The 22,227-nt window shown below is 36.7% G+C and overlaps 3 protein-coding genes across 3 annotated transcripts; 2 read left to right on the top strand and 1 right to left on the bottom strand.

The window, feature by feature from the left end:
* Positions 1–3,415: 3,415 nt before the first annotated feature.
* On the bottom strand, positions 3,416–4,799 carry LOC128864595 (tRNA-dihydrouridine(20a/20b) synthase [NAD(P)+]-like). Its single transcript, XM_054104346.1, has one exon. The coding sequence runs from the start codon at positions 4,718–4,720 to the stop codon at positions 3,509–3,511; it is 1,212 nt and encodes a 403-aa protein (XP_053960321.1). The 5' UTR covers positions 4,721–4,799; the 3' UTR covers positions 3,416–3,508.
* A 1,406-nt stretch (positions 4,800–6,205) lies between these two features.
* LOC128864594 (sorting nexin-17) lies at positions 6,206–8,915 on the top strand. The gene has a single exon (XM_054104345.1). The coding sequence runs from the start codon at positions 6,437–6,439 to the stop codon at positions 8,045–8,047; it is 1,611 nt and encodes a 536-aa protein (XP_053960320.1). The 5' UTR covers positions 6,206–6,436; the 3' UTR covers positions 8,048–8,915.
* Positions 8,916–12,584: 3,669 nt separating this feature from the next.
* LOC128864593 (DNA topoisomerase 2) lies at positions 12,585–21,179 on the top strand. The gene is made up of 9 exons (XM_054104344.1): positions 12,585–12,880; positions 14,076–14,666; positions 14,776–15,196; positions 15,267–16,067; positions 16,274–17,102; positions 17,194–18,274; positions 18,336–18,626; positions 19,381–19,767; positions 19,933–21,179. Exons 2-9 carry the CDS (start codon positions 14,094–14,096, stop codon positions 19,996–19,998), a joined length of 4,449 nt encoding a protein of 1,482 aa, XP_053960319.1. The 5' UTR covers positions 12,585–12,880; positions 14,076–14,093; the 3' UTR covers positions 19,999–21,179.
* The last annotated feature ends 1,048 nt before the right edge of the window (positions 21,180–22,227 follow it).

Here is a 22,227-nt window from a genome sequence, read left to right as displayed (position 1 = left end):
AAACTTCAGATTGTCGGAATCAACAAACTGTTCCGTTAATCGGAAAATCAAATCGTATGTATGCGACTGTAACTTCACGCGCACATGTGCAAATTTACACCTTCCAATACTTTCACATTTTTAAACCAGTTTGGTACAGTAAGAAAAGTGCTGTTCACAATAATTTGGAAGAGTTATAAAAATCTATCAGGTTTTGCTGGTTTCATATCCAGAAATCTGTAAGGAAGGGAAATATCCTCTTCGCATAGTGCACAAGTGAAAGTTCTTTTTGGAGGAAAATTACATATTTATATGTACGTATATTTTTTATTATAATAGGACTGTGCTAGTTAACTTAACTTCATACCAAAACTAATATTCCACTGGAGGTGTTCAGCATTGCTGCAATTTAGGAAAATAATTACTAAACTGTACGAATTCTCTTTGGCTACCTAATTTTTTCTTTTTGTTCTCAAGTTTGAATTTGTTTAATTTTATCTGATTTATATATAAAATAAACAACTGCGCGCAATTTTTATTTTATCGTTCTTGAAGTCGAATTTGCGTAATTAATGCGAGAAAAGAAAATACCATATAACTTGACACTCATATATTGCCCGCCAAGAGCAATAAATACCAATAAATATTGTCGCCTACCATGAACTGGCAGTTTAGTAGTTTGACAGCCAAATTTTGATTGAGACGAAAAGTTCATCGTGGCAATATCCTTGAAATGAGCACAAAATTTTCGTTTGTGGAGTCATCTAGCACCATAAATGGATTGAGTGTAAACTTTAGTTTTTAGGTTTTCTTTTGCTTATATTCAACATTTTTAAACTTTAGAGCCCTTAAATTAACGACGATTTTGTCTACAGTGTGCACCCCCGTTCAACCAGATTATTTAGTTGTCGGTACGCGTACCTACAGCCCAACCCATCAATGTGGTGGCTCTATTGATACTAACAAATCCTTAAGATGTGTTCAGACACGGCGACTTTCGTAGTGGCTATTGGTAACGTTTAGGAATAGAGCGACAAGGAAAGAAAGTGTCAAAATACAAGATTGTAAAGAAAATGCGTTCCCTAAAAGAGAAAAGGAATAAGTAAGGGAACCCAAAAAACGAAACATTTAGTCCGAATAAGGTCTTATAGGTAGGTACTACTTGCTACAATTAATTCTGAATGCTGTTCCTCTTTCTCATCTGCCTAGCCGTCAATGGTTCCTGCAAAAAACAATCACCTTCCCTATCAGAATCATCCATAATGGTTTCATGAAATCCATCACCATCAGCATCATTTGAATCAGTTGATGTATTTATAAGTGATTAGAGCCTTTAAGGGGTAGTCAGAGACCCGAAAAAATTTTGATTTTCAATTTTGCTAGTCAATTACTATATTTTACAAAAATAAAAACATAACATTAATAGCATCATGTTTCGACTTGACTTTAACAAAATTCCAAAAAAAATTCCTTGCGGTGATCATAACAAGTCCGTGGAGATTTATCTAAAATCAATCGAACAAGAGAAATTGGTTTTATTAGTAGATAATCTTGTGCCTGATCGAAGGTTTATGTAATTAACAATATGGCGGCCTCAGAAAATATTTTTCAGATTTTCAAGAAAAAAACCGACAAATAATTAAAAAACAATCGAAATTTTTGAAAAAAAAAGTTCTTCGATCAGGCACGAGTTTTTTATGTTTTTCAAAAGCAGTATAAATTTTATTGAAATCTACCAAGCGGTGTTTAAGTTACAGTAATCACCAGTTCAAAAAACATAGTTTTGATAAAAACTCATTTAAAGTTTTGCTACTTGCTCTCGAACGCTCCGGAACGCCCGAGCGTCCTTTGTTAATTGTTGAATACTCGAAAAGTATTCGTCGGATTCACTTCAAATTATCACACAATATTTTTAAGATATTATACTTTAAGAAAATACAAAAATCCCAAAAAATCCAATTTTTTGAAATATCTGAATACCCTTAACCCTTTAAAAAAAGTGTCACCTCCTCCCATTTCAATTGACTGTTAAGTTTTGATTGTTTTCACTCTTGTCTATTATTCCAGCTGTCAGTTGGGTTTGAGCGTTTTCAAGATTTTACCCATAAAAGTTCTTCTGAATACATTTTGGAACTTCTGACACAAGAGAGTAACAGTTACTATCTCATTTCTGCGTGGAACGTTTTTCGGTAATTACCCCAGACGTTACCTTAAAAATGTTTACTCAACAAAACAAAAACAAGAAGAAACTGTGTATTCTCCATATTCGTCAACAAACCAATGGTATAAACATTGGCTGTGATGATTTTTATTGTACGTCAGGGCCACAAACTAAATATTGGGAAACACATCCCAAGTGACGTGATACAAAGTTCCCCTCAAATTTTTTTTCACCATACCTAACCTGGTAATCTACCATCCATGTGCTTAATAACTATCGTAATTTCTAGTTGTGGCAACTGCTATTTTCTGGCAACTTCTGTCTTGCCATTTGGTATGCATGTTTTTTTAGTATTTCGTATGCTTGGCGATATATGTAGATAGATGCTTGGGGAACCCCCGTAATGTATTTGCTGTAATATATCTGTTATCTCGTGATTTCATTCAGCTTTCTATAACATACACAAAATCGGGTACCATCCTTCTTTTTAACCAGCATCACCGGCTCAATTACTCCACTGTACTGCATATCTTCGATTATCTGATTTACTTCCCCTCGCTTCGTCTTCCCTAACAACTAAGTCCTTATGAAGTAGTGAGTTTTACTGCTTACTTCCTAGAATTTTTCGCTTCCTTGTTAAGGTCTGTTGTAGTTTACTATGGTTTCTACAGTTTGGCATTTTCCAATCACAGATCATCTATCCGAAATAATCGGTGACTTGAAGACATTTAGCCCCCTTACTGGAACCTACGTGTCTTTTCTCATTCTTATGAAGAAGTTCAAATTACCACTGATACACCAATACGAACAGTCATTACCCCATGTAACTGAGCGTAACCTTCAATAGTTGACTCTTCCTCTCGGCACAGACAACCGTGTTAGCACTTGAGGCAAAGTTAAAGAAACGTGAGATTGACGATGACGATCGGTGGCCTAGTAGAACTTTATGAATTGCTACAACCACAATGCTATCAGTATTTTTGTGTAGCAAAGATTCTGCGCAGGTGGAGTTATTTTCATCAAGAGATAGGTATTTTAACTATCTTTCCAATTATGTACTTGGCTTTGTAATAAGTCGGAGCGTTTTTTTAATACGCTTTCAATGCGTAAAATTGATCCTTGACCATTGACACCTCCTCCACTTTTAATTCCGGAAATAAAAACTTTAGTTCTATCGAGCACCGAACCTCTTTTTTTTTAGAAGCGAATTATGCGTATTCCGTTAGAGACTAATCCCAATTATAATAATTGCAATCATGCAAAAAAAGGAGCAGAATTTATTTTAAAATATTTATTTGTTTCTCTCTTAAAATTTTTATTTTATTATTTATTTTACTTTTGTCTGTTTATTTATTTGCCAAGTGGCTATCAGTCTAACTCTGTGAAAAAGCTGCCCTCCAATTCAAAATCATCTTGTTCTTTCGATATTTCGTTTTCTTTGAATTCATTAAAAAATTTACCATTAGAGTTTTCATTCCAAGTATTACTCTCAGAAACTGCAACGACATTTGATACCTCTCCAACTTTTGGATAAACGCAGTTCGTATACTGGAAGGGACTACAGTACGATTCCGCAAGTGGCCTCAAACCGTACCGTTCCTCAAAAAAGTCAAATACTTGTTGCTTGCTAGTGAAGTTATTGAACTCCAAACGTAATTTACGTTTCATATGGGTGCTCCACATAAATGTAAGATGATGATGGAAACATTGGAAGTGTATATTTTCACCTGCGCGAATTGCAATATCCAACCATTGTTGCACACATTCCTCCGGGGTATCCCTTTCTTGAAGTTTTTCATCGAAAAGCGCTGGATTTGAAAGCAATCCTCTTGCCGCCATAACCCCGTCGGCCTGTGTTTTGGCATGCAAATCCTTCGCATCTTCCCAGCTACGTACATTGCCATTTACTACTAGTGGAACCTGAATGGATTTTTTTATCTCAGCCATAGCGGTTATATTAAGAGGATCTGATGTTTTTTGCCACATTGTTCGACCATGTAGTGTCAAAAAAGTAGCACCACATTTTTCCAGCTGTCGCGCCAGTTCCACTGTAGACTTGATTGATTCTTCAGCAGTGCCATTAAGTAGACGAAGTTTCACTGATATGCTAAAGTTTTGTGGTAACACACGTCTAGTTGTTTTTATAATATCACAAACAAGTTCCGGGTGCCGCAGGAGTCCACAACCATAACCTTTTGATATAGCCCATGACTGTGGGCAGCCACAATTAAGATCTACACCATCAACATATGGATATATTAATTGGGACGCTACGGAGAACTCGTATGCATCACGGGCTGCAAATTGTGATATGACTGGAACATCCTCTAAACAGGTAGTAAATTCATTGTCACGGGCTTTTTGACTATGAATAAATGAATCTGCAATGACCATAGGCGTGAAGGCCAATTTTACTCCATGCTGACGGAGTAACCGCCTAAACTCCAACTTGCTATAACGCACCATTGGTGCACTGACTCGTACATATCCATGTGAAGTTCGTTTTTCCTCTTCAAAAATGTTCAATATGTTTTTATGTGGCCTTTGTCCAGGTAATAAATCGAAATTTAAAGTATTCATATCGAATAAATCCGTAACCGTATATTTTAACTCCAATTCGCGTTTGTTTACATGCTTACGTTTTGGTTATTTTCTTTATCTTCTCCTTTTGGAAGAACAGGGTTGAAATATTGAGGATCTATTTTAAGCACCATGTAGCTGAAATTACGTTCTCATATGCAGTAATTAGCAATAAATCCTCAAAATTACTCTACCCGTTCAAATATGGCTGATTACCTCCAAAATTAACAATCAGCTGTCAATACTGTTTTGAAAGGTTTTTCTTCATAGAAATTGCTTTGGTGGAATATTTTGGTTTGTTTAATTATTATTAATGATATGAAGAAAATACAAGGAGAAGGCATAGCTAATTTAATTGCGCAATTGGCCACTAGTAATAAACAGTTGAAGGAAATCTGTAAACTACGTTTGGTTGGTTGGTTGGCTTGAGTGGTGATTCTTCCAGAATCCAACTAGCGCATCCGCCCCATTTTATTGCCACATCCTCGTTACCAACTTGTTTACCAGTTATTTACGGCATGAAAATGTCTAGTCTTTGCGATTTAAGATTTAATTAGGTTGTTGACATCATTCGAAACTCGCGAACAGCGGTTTGCCTAGGGTTGACATTCTGTCCTTCCATAGGGCAGGGCATTCACAGAGGAAGGTGAAGACTGTTTCCTTTTTCTCCGGTTGCTTATAACTGTCACAATGTGTTTTGGGAGGGATGCCCATTTTGACTGCCTGTTCTCCGACAGACCAAACGACGTTTACCGAGGTTTCAAAAAAAAATATGGCAGCAATACGCATTCGCAATTCGATATTACATTTTATAATAAGTAATAAGAGGGCAAAGCGCTTATGGACACACGCTTTTTTTCTCTGATATGAGTGCATAGTTAATAATACCTTAAAGAAATTTTATTAGAATTATGTCTACAAACCTGTTTTCTTTGCTGGCATCTATTATGTTTAGTTATTACTTTAACGTTTATCTTTACATTCTTAAAAATATGAAAATTATACAGAAAGACAGAGTTGTTGGAAAAAAAGTATGGTAATAATCTAGGATTATATTATAATCTCAGATTTCGGGAGAGACTTATATGTGAACGTACTATAAAAAGGCTTTATGGATCTTCTGAGCCCATTTTTTAAACTGGTATCGTTGACTAAATGCCCGAAAACATTAAAAACTTATTAAATTATTTAATGTATTTAGTAGGGCAATTAATCTCAAATGAGCACCTTAATAAAATTTAATAAATTCTTACCTAGAACATATGTTGCATTGCGCACAAAATAGTTATTCAGTTCAAATCATAAAAAAATTATGTTCACTTTTTGTAATGTTTTTACATACACAATTTTATATTACATGCGTTTTGGTATTTTATTAAATAAGAAGTATTTTATTAATTGATATATAAAATTAATATGTTTTCTGGCTTGGCAATTAATATGCAACCTTGCATATGTAACACCTCTGCACAACAAAAAGAAAAATAGGAAGTTAGAAAAAGCCAAGAAAACAACAAAAGCCCAAATATTAATTAATTAAAAATTAATAAGAGTGAATGACTGTGACTAATATTAAAGTTTATCGTAATAATAATTTTTTACGTAGTACCATAAAATATTGCATTCGAGTACTAAAAATTAGTACAAATATTAGCACCAACGTGTGGGTAGTGATTAGGAAATAAAACTAAAAGTACCAGAAATTTGGGCAAAGAAATGCACTTCTCCATTCCAGACACACAAGAATTATATGCGGAGTTAAGTGGAACCACCTACACGGGTTACAATATCTACATTAATGGCAGCTATCATTGCTGTCTCCGCTATAAGCAATTGCACGCTTTACATGAACAGCTGCGACGTCGCTGTGCTGATCTCAACATACAGTTGCCAGCTACATTCCCCCCTAAACGTTTGCTACCACTAACCAACGGACAATTGGAATCAAGACGTGCTTCTTTGGAGCACTATTTGCAATTATGTGGACAAGACGCAGTTATTTCCAAAATGGAGCATTTTCAAAGTTATCTTTTGAATGCGCAACAAGAGACCACACTGGCCGAAGGTGTTCTTGGCAACGAATACAGTGGTGGTGATCTTAAACGTGCATCTTGTGTACTAGAAGTGTGGCTTTCAAATAAATTTACTCTTCAGGTCAATTGCCATATTGGTGATAATGCCAGCTCTTTATTGCGAACAGTGTGCGAATGTGTCCAACTGCCTACGCAATTTATGCAACATTTTTGTCTATATTTAGTGCGACGACAAGACAGCGATACTACTCAAAACAAATTGGTGTTATTAAGGCGTTTAATGGACTTTGAATCACCATACTTGTCTCGATTGCGAGCACAAGAAACATCTTTTTCGTGCCAGGTAATGATGCGCAAGAGCTATTGGAATCCCATGTATGATCTAAGCTTACTTCAAGACCCAGTGTCATTGAAATTGCTATTTGCACAAATTGCGACTGACATAGAAAACGAATGGATTATAGCACCGAAAGAAGTTTTAGAACAGCTTGTTAGTATGCAGGAGCACGGTCTGCAGAAAGAATACATACAAATGGCACGGCAATTGCCACTTTACGGGTGCTTGCAATTCAGTGCATCTCTTATTGATTATCCAGAGCCTCGAACAACGGCGCTCATTTCCATAGGCAATCGAGAATTAAGTATGCGTACTGCAAAAGCAGGTAAAATTTATGAAACAAAATTTCGTGTGACCCGAATGCGTTGCTGGCGCGTTACAGCAATGCATAACACCAGCCCTAATGATTCAACGGCTGCTAATAGTACTGGTGAAAATGCTAATAGTTATGGAAAAACTCCAACGAACTTGCAACTCGCTTTTGAATACTTGATGTCGAAACAAACTCTACGTTGGATTACGATAACTAGCCCACAAGCGATGCTTATGTCGGTATGTCTACAATCAATGGTTGATGAATTACTTAATTGCAAAGACTCTGTCGATGGACTAAGCACACGCATTACAGAAGACTCACAATCTCAATTGCTGTCCTACGTTTCGCGTAATGGACGAGTTTCGCATACTCCTTCAATGCTCACCTCATCCGCCTCCACACCGTCTCTGTCCACGGAACTAATATCGTCATCAACTGCTACAACGGCTACCACCACGTCAAGCTCATCTTCTTCATCATCGCCAACGGCACCTGTTAAATTTCTTTCACAACGCACGCGAACGAGATTTAACCCAAAAATATCTAATTCAAGTTCGTATTCAGCTGTTTTCTTCCGTAATGGTGCTGAGGAATCGGTGCACAACGAAGCTTTCGAAGGCATCGGCGACGATGATCTTTAGATAAGTAAAACCAAAAAGACTAAAAATAACGGTGCACAAAATAATGTCTACGTATTTCAAAGTAGGAGCATTTCCCATTGGGTGTAGGAATCTTTTTGGCACAAAACACATACATTACTTCGCTTGAATACTGAAACTGATCCTCTACATTTCTAGACCCACGAACAATCTTCTGCAATGTCGATTGAAGTTTTAATTTTTTGATTGTAAAGCAAGAAGACGGTCCACACAATTAATGTATTTTATAAAAGAAAGTTGTTGAAAATGTTTTTATTATTATTGTAAAAAAATATTGCCAAATTATTTAAGATTAGTCTGTTATAGTGAAATTCAAAATTGATATTCGTTGTTTTTTTTATTCTTAAATAAAATTGTCATTTAGATGAAGGCCCACTCTGGACTTGGGTCCTAGTGTGCCAAATATTGAAAGAAAATGCATTTATACCTACATATTGTATAAACATGTACATATGTATGTGTGTATGTATGGTAGGTACATAAGTGAATGAATTTATTTGCTAAACCGTTTTTTTGTACTATATTAATGTTTTAAAGCAATTTTTATGAATTTAACATTTTATATAACAATCATAAAAAATATTTATGTACAATATAATAAAAAGGTATGCATACATAAATCTCTTAACATGTATTTATCGATTGTACAGCTTTTTGTTAGTGGCCGTCGTTAACCAAGTGATTTCTCTAAACCAGAGACTCGATAAGTTACTCTTTTACGAATTCTCATTCACTTGTTTAATTGACGGTTATTCTATGCACACATTTAATATTTAAAAATATTGTTTAATTCTCTTTTGTATAAATCTAATATTATTTGAATAAACGCCTCTTATATCGAAATCATAAATTCTCATCGAGTTATCATTTATTTGTACATTTCGAAGTGTAGAAACTAAAGAAGAGATAGCAACACGATCAGTGACTAGGAAATTAGTAATTTATTCATTAATATAATGAAATCATATAATACAATGCAGTAGATCACAATGCAGATGGTTTTGATTACGGTTAATTGGTCTGTACGATTGCGGTTATGACTACGAAATTAAGGTATGTCATCTCTAATCGATTACAGTGTTGAACATATATTGGCTCGATCAGCAGATTTAGTATGTGGTTATGGCTATGGCACTTCTACTTTGAGCTTTAGATTGGTTTCACGCCATGCTCACATATGCAGTTTATCTCCCCTTTTCGAGCTTAATGCCTTAATCCGCAATTATAAGGGGATTAGCAATGCAAAATTCGGTAATCGGTAATCCTGGATTACATAATAATCCCGGGATTGTTGCAATAACTTTCGGTATGCAAATTTGTGGTTTCGATTACTTATCGATTCGTTTTGTAGAGCAGGGGAAAAGCGTCAAAAGAAAAAGATCAATAAAAATGAACGCATAATTTTTTTATTATAAAGGGTGGTTAAGTTTCAAGGGCCGGTGTTGATTTTGAATAAAATAAAACTTTTTTAAGAAATTATTGTCATTTCTCTTCACTATGATAATACTGGTATGGCTCAATTACGTATGGAACAAAATTGGCCAAACCACCCTTTAAAATATAACAACAAATTAGATATGCGTATTGCTGCAATAATCCTTTGCAATCTTAATAGTCGCCCTTTTATAATTTCTGCCAATTGCTTTTTTTAGGCCGTCAGTTGTGCCACCAAGACTTTGTTCATACAAGTCAACTTCTGTTGAAGCATCTCGTAGCTTGTGGAAGAAGGGAAGACGCTATATATAGGGTTTTCCAATAACAGGTGTTATTTTGGAATGGATTGCACTATCGAGAGATTAGGTAGGTAAGATGGCAAGAGTACCCCAGGTACGCCACAAGTAGCACTTACGTGCCGTTTTGATACCATAGAGTGGACCACTACCTGTGAAAGGATTAATGGAGGAGATAAGACCGTCTACAGCCATCCAGTGCTGTTGATGTAGCGGAGGAGAGAAAAGGGATCTAGGCTGGAGAATTTCGTCAAGTCATCCCCAAAGGGAACGCTGAGGAATCTCAAGCGCCTAGCCGCCAAAGCCGGACATCTGCAGAGAAAGTGTACCACAGTCTCTTTCTCTGTAGGATCCCCACAGCTTCTGCAATGGGGGTTGTACGGAATTCCAAGCTTCTCCGCGTGAGTGCCGATCACCCAGTGGCCAGTGATCACCGCGATGAGTTTGGAAATTGAATGGCGGGGGGTTCCCATCACCTTAAGCGTTCTGTTTATGTCGTATTGAGGCCATAGTGCTTTTGAAATGGCACACGATGAGACAGACCTCCATCTGTCTTGCGCTTTTCTTAGAAAGAAGTTGTGTAGTTTCCCTTTAACGACGGCCAAGGGGATACCGATGTCGGAGAAGAGGGCAGCTGGACTCGGTTCTGCCGCCCCCTTCCTGGCAAGCTCATCGGCAAGTTCATTTCCCTCTATATTCCTGTGCCCAGGAACCCAGATGAGGGAGATGTTTCCTGCCCGGTCGAGGCGTTTAAGTTCCTCCTTGCAGGAGTTTACGAGAAGAGAGCTGCAATGCGGCGACGACAGTGCCTTGATTGCAGCTTGGCTATCGGAAAAAATATTTATGTCTCCCTCCCAACAGCGATCCCGAAGCATTTTGCATGCCTGCAGGATCGCGAAGACCTCTGCTTGAAAGACGCTGCTTGTCTCCGGCAATTTATAGGAGACCGAGATGTTGGCTGATTTGGAGTAGACCCCCGCTCCCACTCCAGACTCCATTTTGGATCCGTCAGTGAAAACAGAGGCCTCTATATCCGCAACAACTCTCCCCTCTTTCCAATCTTGCCTGCTCGGAAAGATAGCCCTAGCACAACCCTCAAAGCACAGTTTGCGGATGGAGAGGTCGGTGCGAATATCTGAGAAGGAAGGGGAGATCTGCTTCAAGATGCTGCTATGCCCAACAGGGAGTTGTCTCCAGAGGCCAAACTCCCTCAGTCTGATAGCACTCTGAGCAGCAATGGATTTAACCTGCAGATCCACAGGAATTAAGTGGAGTATAACGTTGAGCGCAGCGGTGGGACATGTTCTGCAGGCACCAGTGATGCCCACACATGCAGTTCTCTGCACTCTCTCTAATTTAGTGAAGTTGTAGCCCTTCTGAAGAGCTAACCACCAAACTAGGCAACCGTATGTCAAAATTGGCAGAACCACTAAGTTGTACATCCAGAGTACGACACGTGGCTTGAGGCCCCATTTCTTGCCGAACATAGATTTACAGGCATAGAAGGCTATATTAGCCTTCTTAACTCGATTTTCTATGTGCAGCTTCCAGTGGAGCTTGGGGTCAAGTATTACACCAAGATACTTGACTTCCGATGAAAGTGTAAGACACTGGTTATTAAGTCTAGGAAGCTTAAACGGCGGAGGCTTGTATTTTCTCAGAGTTGACTCTGAGACCGCTACTGGCGGCCCACCTGCTGAGTGTAGCCAATGCACCTTCCAAAATTTCAGCCATTACTGATGGGAAGGGACCTGAGACCATCAGGACCAAGTCATCGGCATATGCTACCACCTTCGGTTATGGAAAATTTCATGAAAAGGATATTGCCCTGTAAACGTGGTCGTGGTGATCATTTGCCTCATGTTATTTTCCACTATTAACGGCATAACTTCCTCTTTATAATGAAATAAACATCCGATCATTTATATTAAAAAATAGAATTTTTCTTTGAATATCAAAATAACACCTCTTATTGGAAAACCCTATGTATAATTGATATATATATTAATTATTCCACAAATGGAGGAACCTACAGTTTTAAGCCAGCTCCGAACGGCAGATATTTTTTATGAGGAGCTTTTATTAAAAACAACTTTTCTTCATTTTGATGTTTTACGGAGATACAAACCTAAGTTCTCCGAATTCCGAATGGTAGTCGCGCACCAAGTATTCGGCTACGGCGGCCAGCAGCACTCCTAGTACATCTATGGGGAATGTTTTTGCGTTCCCCGACAGTTGGTTCTACGTTACCGGAACGACTCGGATTTACTCTATATCCGGCTTGTCCTATATCAGGGCTTGTCACTCCAGCAGCACTCCCATTACATATGTAGGGAATGGTTTTGCTAATACAACAACAGCAACAACGCATGGTGGCCGGGAAGACTACTAATTAGACTAAAAACTAAAATAATTGCAAGCATGTGGGAACAGCACAGACAACACCAAAAAAGAACTCTGAAATTTGAAAAAACAAAAACTTCCTAGTTTTTCAGTGCAATTTTAATTTTGCTTTTAAACTAATATAAAACTCCGATATAAAAAAAAAAACGTACACTACTTTGACAGCTAATTTAATTAATCTTTAGCCTGATTGTGTAAACGGGTAGATTAATTGTCGCAATCTGTTTTGGAAATTTCAGTTATGTAAACATAATTTTATTTCATGATGTTGTGAATAGCCATTATTAATACTCGACAAAACAGGCCTGGATATTTAATAAGCATAACATTGGCATCACTATTATCCGCATCGGAATCGGCATTTCGCTGCATTTCGCGTCAGGCGAAAACAATTCAGTTTTCAACGGCGGAAAGCATAAGCAACGACGTGTTTCGGTCGCAGTGCGTGAAGTCAGTTGTAAAATTGAAATAAATTTTTTTACTGTTTTTCGAAAACCTTTACTTTTACGTCTTACTGAATAAAAAAATATAAACTTTTAATTTGTTAAAAGCTTTTATTGAACGTGTGTGATCTCTGTTTGCCGGCTTTGAACGAAATAGTGCGAGTGCACCGGCCGATTACATACATTATATTTTTTTCAAAGCGCATAATTGAGAAGGAGAAAACTCTGTTTGGCAAAAGGTAAGATTAATTAGCTAGATTGTTGAACAAAAAATAGAAAAGTGTTAGGAAAAGTGTATAAGATGAGTAAAATCTGAGCCCATAAAATTTGTTGTAAATTTGCGAAGCGGCGTTCGCCGTTTTTCGCTTGGCAAATTAAAAATGGCGCACTCATGTGGCAGAGGCGGCAGAGCGAGCGAATATGATTGAGGGAGCGAGAAAGTAAACGGAAGCTAAAGAGAAAGAGCAGAAACCAATGTTGAGAGCGTATCTGAGAATTACAATCAATTGTATTATTTTGTTTATCCCAAGAAAACCGCGCTAAAATTGTGAGACGCATTGTTTTTTTTTTTTTTCTTATTAGCTTTACTATTGACTTAAATGGTTAATTATGCTATAAAGCGTTTCATTGGTGTCGGAAACATTGCCACAAGAATTCGAAATACTTTTGCTGCATACAGGGTGCGTTGTTGTAAATTATTTAAAGTGGTGTACACACAAAAGCGGCAATTCTTAAAACGCGCAATCATTTAAAAAGGTGTTTCGTTAAATAAAAACGTTTAAAACTTAAAATTTTTTTGTTTGCCTTATGTGGATTCGCCTTGGACCAAACTTTTAATTTTAAAATAATAAGAGAAAGTGAATTATTTTCTCTGAGAGGGACTTCAGTGTACAGCATATGATGGGCGCCAAAATTCAAAAGTAGTACAGTGAGTGAAGCGTTACAGTCATGGAAAATTTAATACAATTGCACCTTCTGTACCTGATGGCTTCAATATTAAAGATAGAGGAGGTGCAATAAACTGATGCTTTTTATTTTATTTCTATATAAAAACTTTTCAAAATAGAAGAGTTTATTTAGTTAATCTCGATTCTTCATTCAAAAAAAGTTTTATGGTGCTGAATGTTATAATGAAGCCGAGAATGTTTTATTAATTACGGAATTTTAATGTAAATCAACCTAGCCGGTTATTACTTGTATTCATTGATGTACGGTCTGCTGCTCCAATGGTCGGCATGGATCGATCTTCATTAGTGTCGACTACATTATTAAATGAGAAAATTGGTAGTCTACCATATAATCTGAATTTGCTTCATATTTTCTTTCTTCTAATATTTCTAAAATATGGAAGCGGAAGTTGGTGCAATAACTGAATTTTTTTTTAAATTATATAATACTATTTTAAATTATTATATTACTAATCTTCGTTCACAGTTATCCAATTTAACAGCAATGGAGAACGGCAGTGGTAGTGTTGCTGGGAGTGGTACCTCCATTGAAAAAATGTACCAAAAGAAGTCGCAATTGGAGCATATTCTATTGCGTCCCGACACGTACATTGGATCAGTGGAGCACGTAACCGAAACCATGTGGGTGTACAATGAGGAGAAAAATCGTATGATACAGCGGCAAGTCACTTATGTGCCCGGTTTGTACAAGATCTTTGATGAAATTCTTGTGAATGCCGCCGATAACAAGCAACGTGATAAATCTATGAATACAATTAAAATTGACATAGACGCGGAAAAGAATATCATTTCTATTTGGAATAACGGTCAAGGAATACCAGTTACCGTTCACAAGGAGCATAAAATGTACGTTCCGGAGATGATTTTCGGTCATCTTTTGACTTCTTCGAATTACAACGATGAGGAAAAGAAAGTTACTGGCGGTCGTAATGGTTATGGCGCAAAGTTATGTAACATTTTCTCTACGAGCTTTACTGTGGAAACAGCTACTAAGGAGTACAAAAAAAGTTTCAAACAAATTTGGGCCAATAATATGGCGAAAACAACACCGCCGAAGGTGGGTTCTATATTTTTAGTATAAATACATTTTTTTTTTTTTTTTTCAAAATATATAAAATGTATAAATATTTGATTTTAAAAAATTCTTTATTTAACTTTGTGTATAGATTAAAGAGTTTGCTGGTACTGATTTTACGAAAATTACATTCAGTCCTGACTTGTCCAAGTTTAAAATGGATCGCCTAGATGACGATATTGTTGCTCTGATGTGCCGTCGTGCTTATGATATTGCCGCTGCAACGAAAGGACTAGCTGTACATTTGAATGGCAAAAAATTGCCTGTAAAGAATTTTAAAGATTACATTGACTTATATGTAAAGAATACTGAAGACTCAGGACAACCAATTAAAATTGTTTACGAACAAGCTGGCGAACGTTGGGAGGTGGCATGTTGTCCATCCGACAATAACTTCCAGCAAGTTTCCTTCGTAAATTCAATCGCCACCACCAAAGGTGGCCGGCATGTTGATTACGTTGTCGATATGATCATAAAGCAACTAATTGAAGTTGTAAAGAAGAAGAACAAAGGTTTGTGTTTGAAAAAATCACTGTTTATGTTGTTATTTTCATTAATGTATTTGTTTTCTCCATATCATAGGTGGCATTACAATAAAGCCGTTCCAGGTACGCAATCACATGTGGGTATTCGTTAACTGTCTTATCGAAAATCCCACATTCGATTCGCAAACCAAAGAGAACATGACATTGCAATCCAAAAGTTTTGGATCGAAATGTACTCTAACGGAGAAGTTCATTGCAAACGTATCAAAGTCAGGTATTGTGGAAGCCGTGTTATCGTGGGCCAAATTCAAAGCACAGAGTGAAATCGATAAGAAAGGTGGCAAAAAGTCTTCGAAAATAAAGAATTTACCTAAACTTGAAGATGCAAATGAGGCTGGAAAATCAAATTCTTATTTATGTACGCTTATTCTAACTGAGGGAGACTCAGCCAAGTCTTTGGCCGTGTCTGGTCTGGGTGTTATCGGGCGTGATTTGTACGGAGTATTTCCATTGCGTGGTAAACTTTTAAATGTGCGCGAAGCTTCATTTAAGCAACTTGCTGAAAATGCTGAAATAAATAATTTGGTGAAGATTATTGGCTTGCAATATAAGAAAAAGTACACGACCATGGAGGATTTAAAAACCTTACGTTATGGCAAAGTAATGATAATGACTGATCAGGATCAGGACGGTTCACATATCAAAGGATTACTTATAAATTTCATACATACCAACTGGCCAGAATTGTTGCGTTTACCGTTTCTTGAGGAATTCATTACTCCAATTGTGAAAGCCACTAAAAAAGACCAAGTACTCTCCTTCTATTCACTACCTGAGTTCGAAGAATGGAAGAATGATACGCCAAACCATAACACGTTTAATATTAAATACTACAAAGGTAATTTTTTTTTAAATATGTAAATAGATATATGTATATTGTATATGGCAGCGGGAAAAGTTTTTCACAAACAATCTCCAGGAATATGCAAAATGAATTATTTTTAGTACATTAATACATAATATTATATTCAGCGTAAAAATTAATAGGCATTTTCACAACATATTGAGCTTAATAATGATAACAATTGGAATTATCTTTCAAAGGTTTGGGTACCTCCACTTCTAAGGAGGCTAAAGAGTATTTCCAAGATATGGAACGTCATCGAATCGTATTCAAGTACGATGGTAGCGTGGATGATGACGCCATTGTAATGGCTTTCTCTAAAAAGCATGTAGAAGACCGTAAAGAATGGCTAACATCGCATATGGACGAAGTTAAACGTAGAAAATTGCTTGGTCTACCAGAACGCTATTTGTACACTAAGGGCACCAAAAACATTACATATTCAGATTTTGTTAATCTTGAACTGGTGCTCTTCTCCAATGCGGATAATGTTCGTTCCATACCATGTCTTGTAGACGGATTTAAGCCGGGTCAACGCAAGGTCATGTTTACATGCTTTAAACGTAACGATAAACGTGAGGTGAAAGTGGCGCAATTATCCGGATCGGTGGCTGAAATGTCCGCCTATCATCACGGCGAGATGTCGCTACAAATGACTATTGTTAATTTGGCGCAGAACTATGTTGGGTCGAACAATATTAATCTATTAGAACCACGTGGTCAATTTGGTACTCGTCTACAAGGTGGAAAAGACTGTGCGAGCGCTCGTTATATTTTCACATTGATGTCACCATTGACAAGGCTTATATTCCATCCGGCTGACGATCCATTGTTGACTTATGAAGTCGATGATGGTCAGAAGATTGAACCACAATGGTATGTGCCAATCATACCGATGGTGTTGGTGAATGGAGCTGATGGTATTGGAACTGGATGGTCCACAAAGATCTATAATCATAATCCCCGCGATATTATACAAAACATTAGGCGAATGCTGGCCAACGAAGAGCCCGTGCCAATGCATCCATGGTGGGTAATTCCTCAAAACCTTTTAAATGCTACTTTCAATTCTTCACTATAAATTTTATTTTTAATTTCGATTGTTTTTTTTTTTATATAGGTATAAAAATTTCAAGGGTACCATTGATTACATATCCGATGGCCGCTACATTTCATCGGGAAACATACAAATTGTTCAAAATAATAAAATTGAAATATCCGAACTACCCGTCAGCACTTGGACCCAATCGTACAAGGAAAGTGTTTTAGATGTGCTTTCCAATGGTGATAAAGGAAAAGCGGTTGTTGCTGATTATAGAGAATATCACACTGACACGACGGTGCGCTTCGTTATTACATTCACAGCTGGTGAGTTCGAACGTTTGCAAGCTGAGGAGGGTGGATTCCATCGCGCATTCAAACTAACATCCTCCATGTCCACCAACCAAATGCATTGTTTCGATCAGAACAATTGCTTACGCCGTTTCCCCACGTCAATTGAAATTATCAAAGAGTACTTCCCAGTACGCCTAGAATTTTATTCCAAACGCAAGGAATATCTGATAGGCCAATTAACTGCGCAGGCGGATCGTTTGACCGATCAAGCTCGATTCATAATGGAGAAGTGCGATCGTACTATTATTGTTGAGAATAAAAAACGAAAAGTCATGATTGACGAACTAATCAAGCGTGGTTATAAACCCGATCCAGTAAAGGAATGGCAGCGGCGTATACAAATGGAAGATGAGGAGGAGCCAGATGATGAGGAGGAGGAGGCGGAAGAGATTGCTTCCAGTTCGGCAGTGAAGAAAGAGAAAAAAGCCGTCGATCCGGAGAAGGCGTTCAATAAGTTGACCGATGTAAAGAAATTCGATTATCTGCTCGGCATGTCCATGTGGATGCTTACAGAGGAGAAGAAGAACGAATTGTTGAAGCAACGCGATATAAAGTTAGCAGAGCTTGCAGCGCTCAAGGCTAAGACTATTCAAACTTTGTGGCTAGATGATTTGGACGATCTCGAAAAGAAACTTGACGAAATCGAAGATCGTGAGCGCCTTGAGGAATTGGGTATTAATAAGAAACAAGCAAAGGCATTATCTGCCAAAGCAAAGGCGTTGAGTGGTACTTTGAAGAAACGTGCTGCTAAAGGCGGCAATGAGAACATTTTCCCAGATCCAAACGGAGTTAAAATTGAATTCAAGGTAACTGTGCACAAGATTGGATTGAAGTTATTGATTAACATTTGCCTATATTTGTCCTTAGGTTACCGATGAAATAATGAAAAAGATTTCGACTGCAGTTGCTCTTGCCTCCAGACCGAAAGTTAAGAAGGAGAAGGTAGAAAAAGCTGCGAAGGCTGGAAAGGTGGATAGCATTGATGAATTTGATGCAATGGTTGAAGGTGGAGCAAAGGGACCGAAAGGTTCACCGGAAGCTATGAAGAAGACAAAAGCTAAGGCAGCAGCAGCTGATGGGGATGGTGAAAAGAAAAAGCGAGCTCGTAAACCCAAAGGAGATGGAATGAAACAAACTAAGATAAACTTTGGCAAAGGAGTAAGTTTTGCTGATTTGATAGTTTATTTCTTGTTGTATTTTTTTATTGCCGTTCGGAACACCGATTTCACGAAACACCAGTTTACCATATTGCCTTGTATTTTGTATACACAGAAATACACTCATAGGTTTGCCATTGCCTGCTGGGAGGCGACTTATTTACACCACTGGAAAAACAGATGTTAATTAAAACTTTCTATCTGCTTTTGGAAAGAATACGGAAAATTTAGTATTTTTTGACAGTGAAATGTTTCTTTAAAGTTAGTATTGTTAGGAAGGTTTCATAGCCCTCAAAATACCATGAAGAAGTCTACGTGGAAAGGTTTTAATGTACGGAGTCGTGAAGTAGTAGTTGTTGTTGTTATAGCAGCACAAAAGTTCCCCATAAACATACGGGGAATGTTGCTGAAGTGGCACTCCTTGCCCGGATATAAATCCTGGTCGTTCGGTTACGTATAACCGAATGCTGTATCGTTTACATTAATGTCATTCTCACTCGTTCTTCAACGCACTGGTTTCCAACTACTATGTCATTTTCATTAGTTTGCCTTATGGGCAGCATTCCCAAAGCAGTCTGGTCTAAGTTACTAAACATTCTGAATATTTCAATAGTAACATAACGTTTATCACATTAAATTTGGTGTATTACATATTGCATAAGTAGACACCTGATGAATGTGCTATTGTTAAACTGAATATTATAAATATGACTATCAGGAATATTGTTTTAAATTTTTCTTTTTTGTCTGAACAGCGTAAAAAGAAGCGTAGTTCTTCGGATGAGGAAGGTGATTTGGGATCAGGCAGTGATGTCGAGATGAATGTCGATGTGGCTCCACGTGCTGACCGACCCGGCCGAAGGGCAACTGCCAAAAAAATCAATTACTCTGGCCTTCTCAACAGCGAAGAAGAACAAAGTAGCGATGGGGACTTGGAGTTCAGAGACAATGAAGGTGTTAAAGAAAACTCACATCACATGGCACACATGTCTGACGCTGAGAATAGTAGTGATGCTGGTGAAGCAAACGGTGACAATGCGTTTGTAGTTAGCGATTCGGATCCAACACCAATTAAGAAAAAGCCAACGGCAAAACGCCCGCGAAAGAAGGCGATGCCAAGTGATAGTGACAGTGACAAAAAGGTAATATTAATATCTTAATTGCATAGTAATCTTGTTTTCTGGCACTGCCTAATAATGTAATTAAAGAATAGAATTGTATGTTGAGCTTAGAAATTTTTCATCTTTTATTTGGACTTGTGCTCGAAATTATTGTATTCTAATTTTATTTTCCTATTTTATTTACAGAAAAAGAAGAAGCGAAAGAATGATTTATCCGACAGTGATGATGATGATTCAGATTTTGAGTGTTAAGCGTTTCCAATCATATTAAACTTAAAAAATAAGACTTGATGTGCAAAAGAGCCTGCAGCGAATACGAGTAAATATGTATGTGACCAAAAGGGTGGTAGAACTAAGAAAATTGAGAGGAAGCAAAGTTATCGTTATCACAATGTAATTTGGATTTACATCTGCTCTACATTCACGTTGAATAATCGTCTTTATTCCCACCGGCTACCCTCAAAGGCACTTGCATTCCACAAAAACAAAAAACATGAAATTAAAAGGGAATATTACAGCACTGTGTGGATTTCTGCTAAACTTATATTGTTATGCGTATGTCTCAATTTGAATCCTTGTTGATTGCATTGTTCTTTCAGACTTTAGGCACTTTCTTTTGAACACAAAACATAAAACATATGCCACATGCCACACAGATCATAGTATCTTTACTCACTCGCCTTCCTATTTGCCTGTTTTTATGATTTCATCTTAACATAATTCCTTTTTCATTAAGATTGGTTAGTATTTGTTCGTATTTAAATGTCTATATTTCAATAATAATTGCAGTCGCAGCTTGATTGAAAATTAGTTTAATTTGGTTCATTATTAACATGTGAATGTGTTGTGTAAGCTTGACTTACCGGAGGGATGTAAACCGTTGTCTTTGTGTCTAAAGCACTTGTTGAAGTTTTAAGTATTTTGAAAATGTAGATTTAAATGTAAATATAAATGGTTCAACTGAAAGGTTCTTTTCTCGCTTATTTGCGTGAGTGTTTCGCAAAACATACAGGCTACTTACAGGCATATATAAAAACTTAAATAAGTACTCTTATTAGAGAAATCGCGACAATTGGGCAAACATTTATATCGGGGTGGGTAAATTGTGAAAGAAGCGTTCTACGAGTATATGCACCAATGTGTTTGCGTAAATTTTACGAATTTGTATATGTATTTCAATACTTAAAACGCACAAAAGCTTTGTGTACAATTTAAAATCGAAACTAAATTTTAACAAATTCGAAAATATTTAATTTCACATTCTCAATACATTCATACATTCATGATAACTGTCTAAACGCAGACGGATTTTAAGACGGAACATTACACATATTATTAAGTATGTACCCAATAAGGTTATACTTAAACATTATCATTCAATATGCTATAAATAAAAAATACATTTTAATAAAGCTAAAAAACTGAAAATTGTAGTTTATTGTGAGCAACTATTCACTAACAGAATATTTAGTATTAGAATTACTGTCTATTCCATTAGCTGAAAGCCATTTTCCCTTCCAAAGCAAATATGCAAAAAAAATCTATAGAATGTTGGTATGTTAGACTGGTCGATTTGCGTTAAGGAGTTACATCGGGTAAAAAAAGGCCTATTTTAAAGATTTTTCTATGTAAAAAATTATTTATTTAATTCAAACTTTTTTCTGTCTTATAGGGACATATTTAAAGAATAATTTCATAAATTCTCAAAAAAAAAATTAAAACTCCTCCATTGTGATGTCATTTTCGGTGACCCCTCGAAAAAAAGGTGCATCCGCGTAGTCAGCATACCTCCTGACAGGCTCATCAAACATGAAAAAACAAAAATAAGTGCTTTAGTTAAGACCATAAACTCGTGCTTGAACGAAGGAAAGAAAAAAAGTAAAAATTGGAATTTTGGCAGACATTTTTGCAAAAAAATGAAAATTCCGGTCAAATTTGCTTGACATTTTGTTTTTTTGAAATAGTTGTAATTGAAAAAAAAAACAAAATCCTTCGTTCAAGCACGAGTAAATTGTATTTCGAACACCTGTGTAAAATTTCATCAAAATCGGTTAAGTAGTTTTCGAGAACATTTGACAACCGACTTTGAAAACATGGTTCCGAGAAAAACGCGTTTAAAGTTTTGAGTAACAATAAAAGTGGCTTGGAGCGCACACATTCCAAAGGCTGTATCTCCGAATTTATTATTCGGATCGACTTGAAAATTTTGGATAATATTCCTGAGAAGTTGTAGAAATTAATAAGCAAAAAACAAAATGAATCGATTTTTTGAACCAACGAAACCCATGTAATCCCTTAAGGGGTTATTACAGTTAGAATTTTCAAAAAATCGATTGTTTTTGTTTTCTTAATGTACATATATGTATAGAATACACAGACAATTTAATATCGTTCCGGTGAATATTTTCGAAGTTACACGCAAAAACAAAATGTATCCTATGTACATTGCTTTTCAAACTTTAAACGCGTTTTTCTCAAAAT

Source organism: Anastrepha ludens, chromosome 5 (genome assembly GCF_028408465.1).
Source record: "Anastrepha ludens isolate Willacy chromosome 5, idAnaLude1.1, whole genome shotgun sequence".
Taxonomy (NCBI): Eukaryota; Metazoa; Arthropoda; class Insecta; order Diptera; family Tephritidae; genus Anastrepha; species Anastrepha ludens.
The sequence above is the reverse complement of the archived record's forward strand: the minus strand, read 5'-3'. Positions and strand labels throughout refer to the sequence as shown.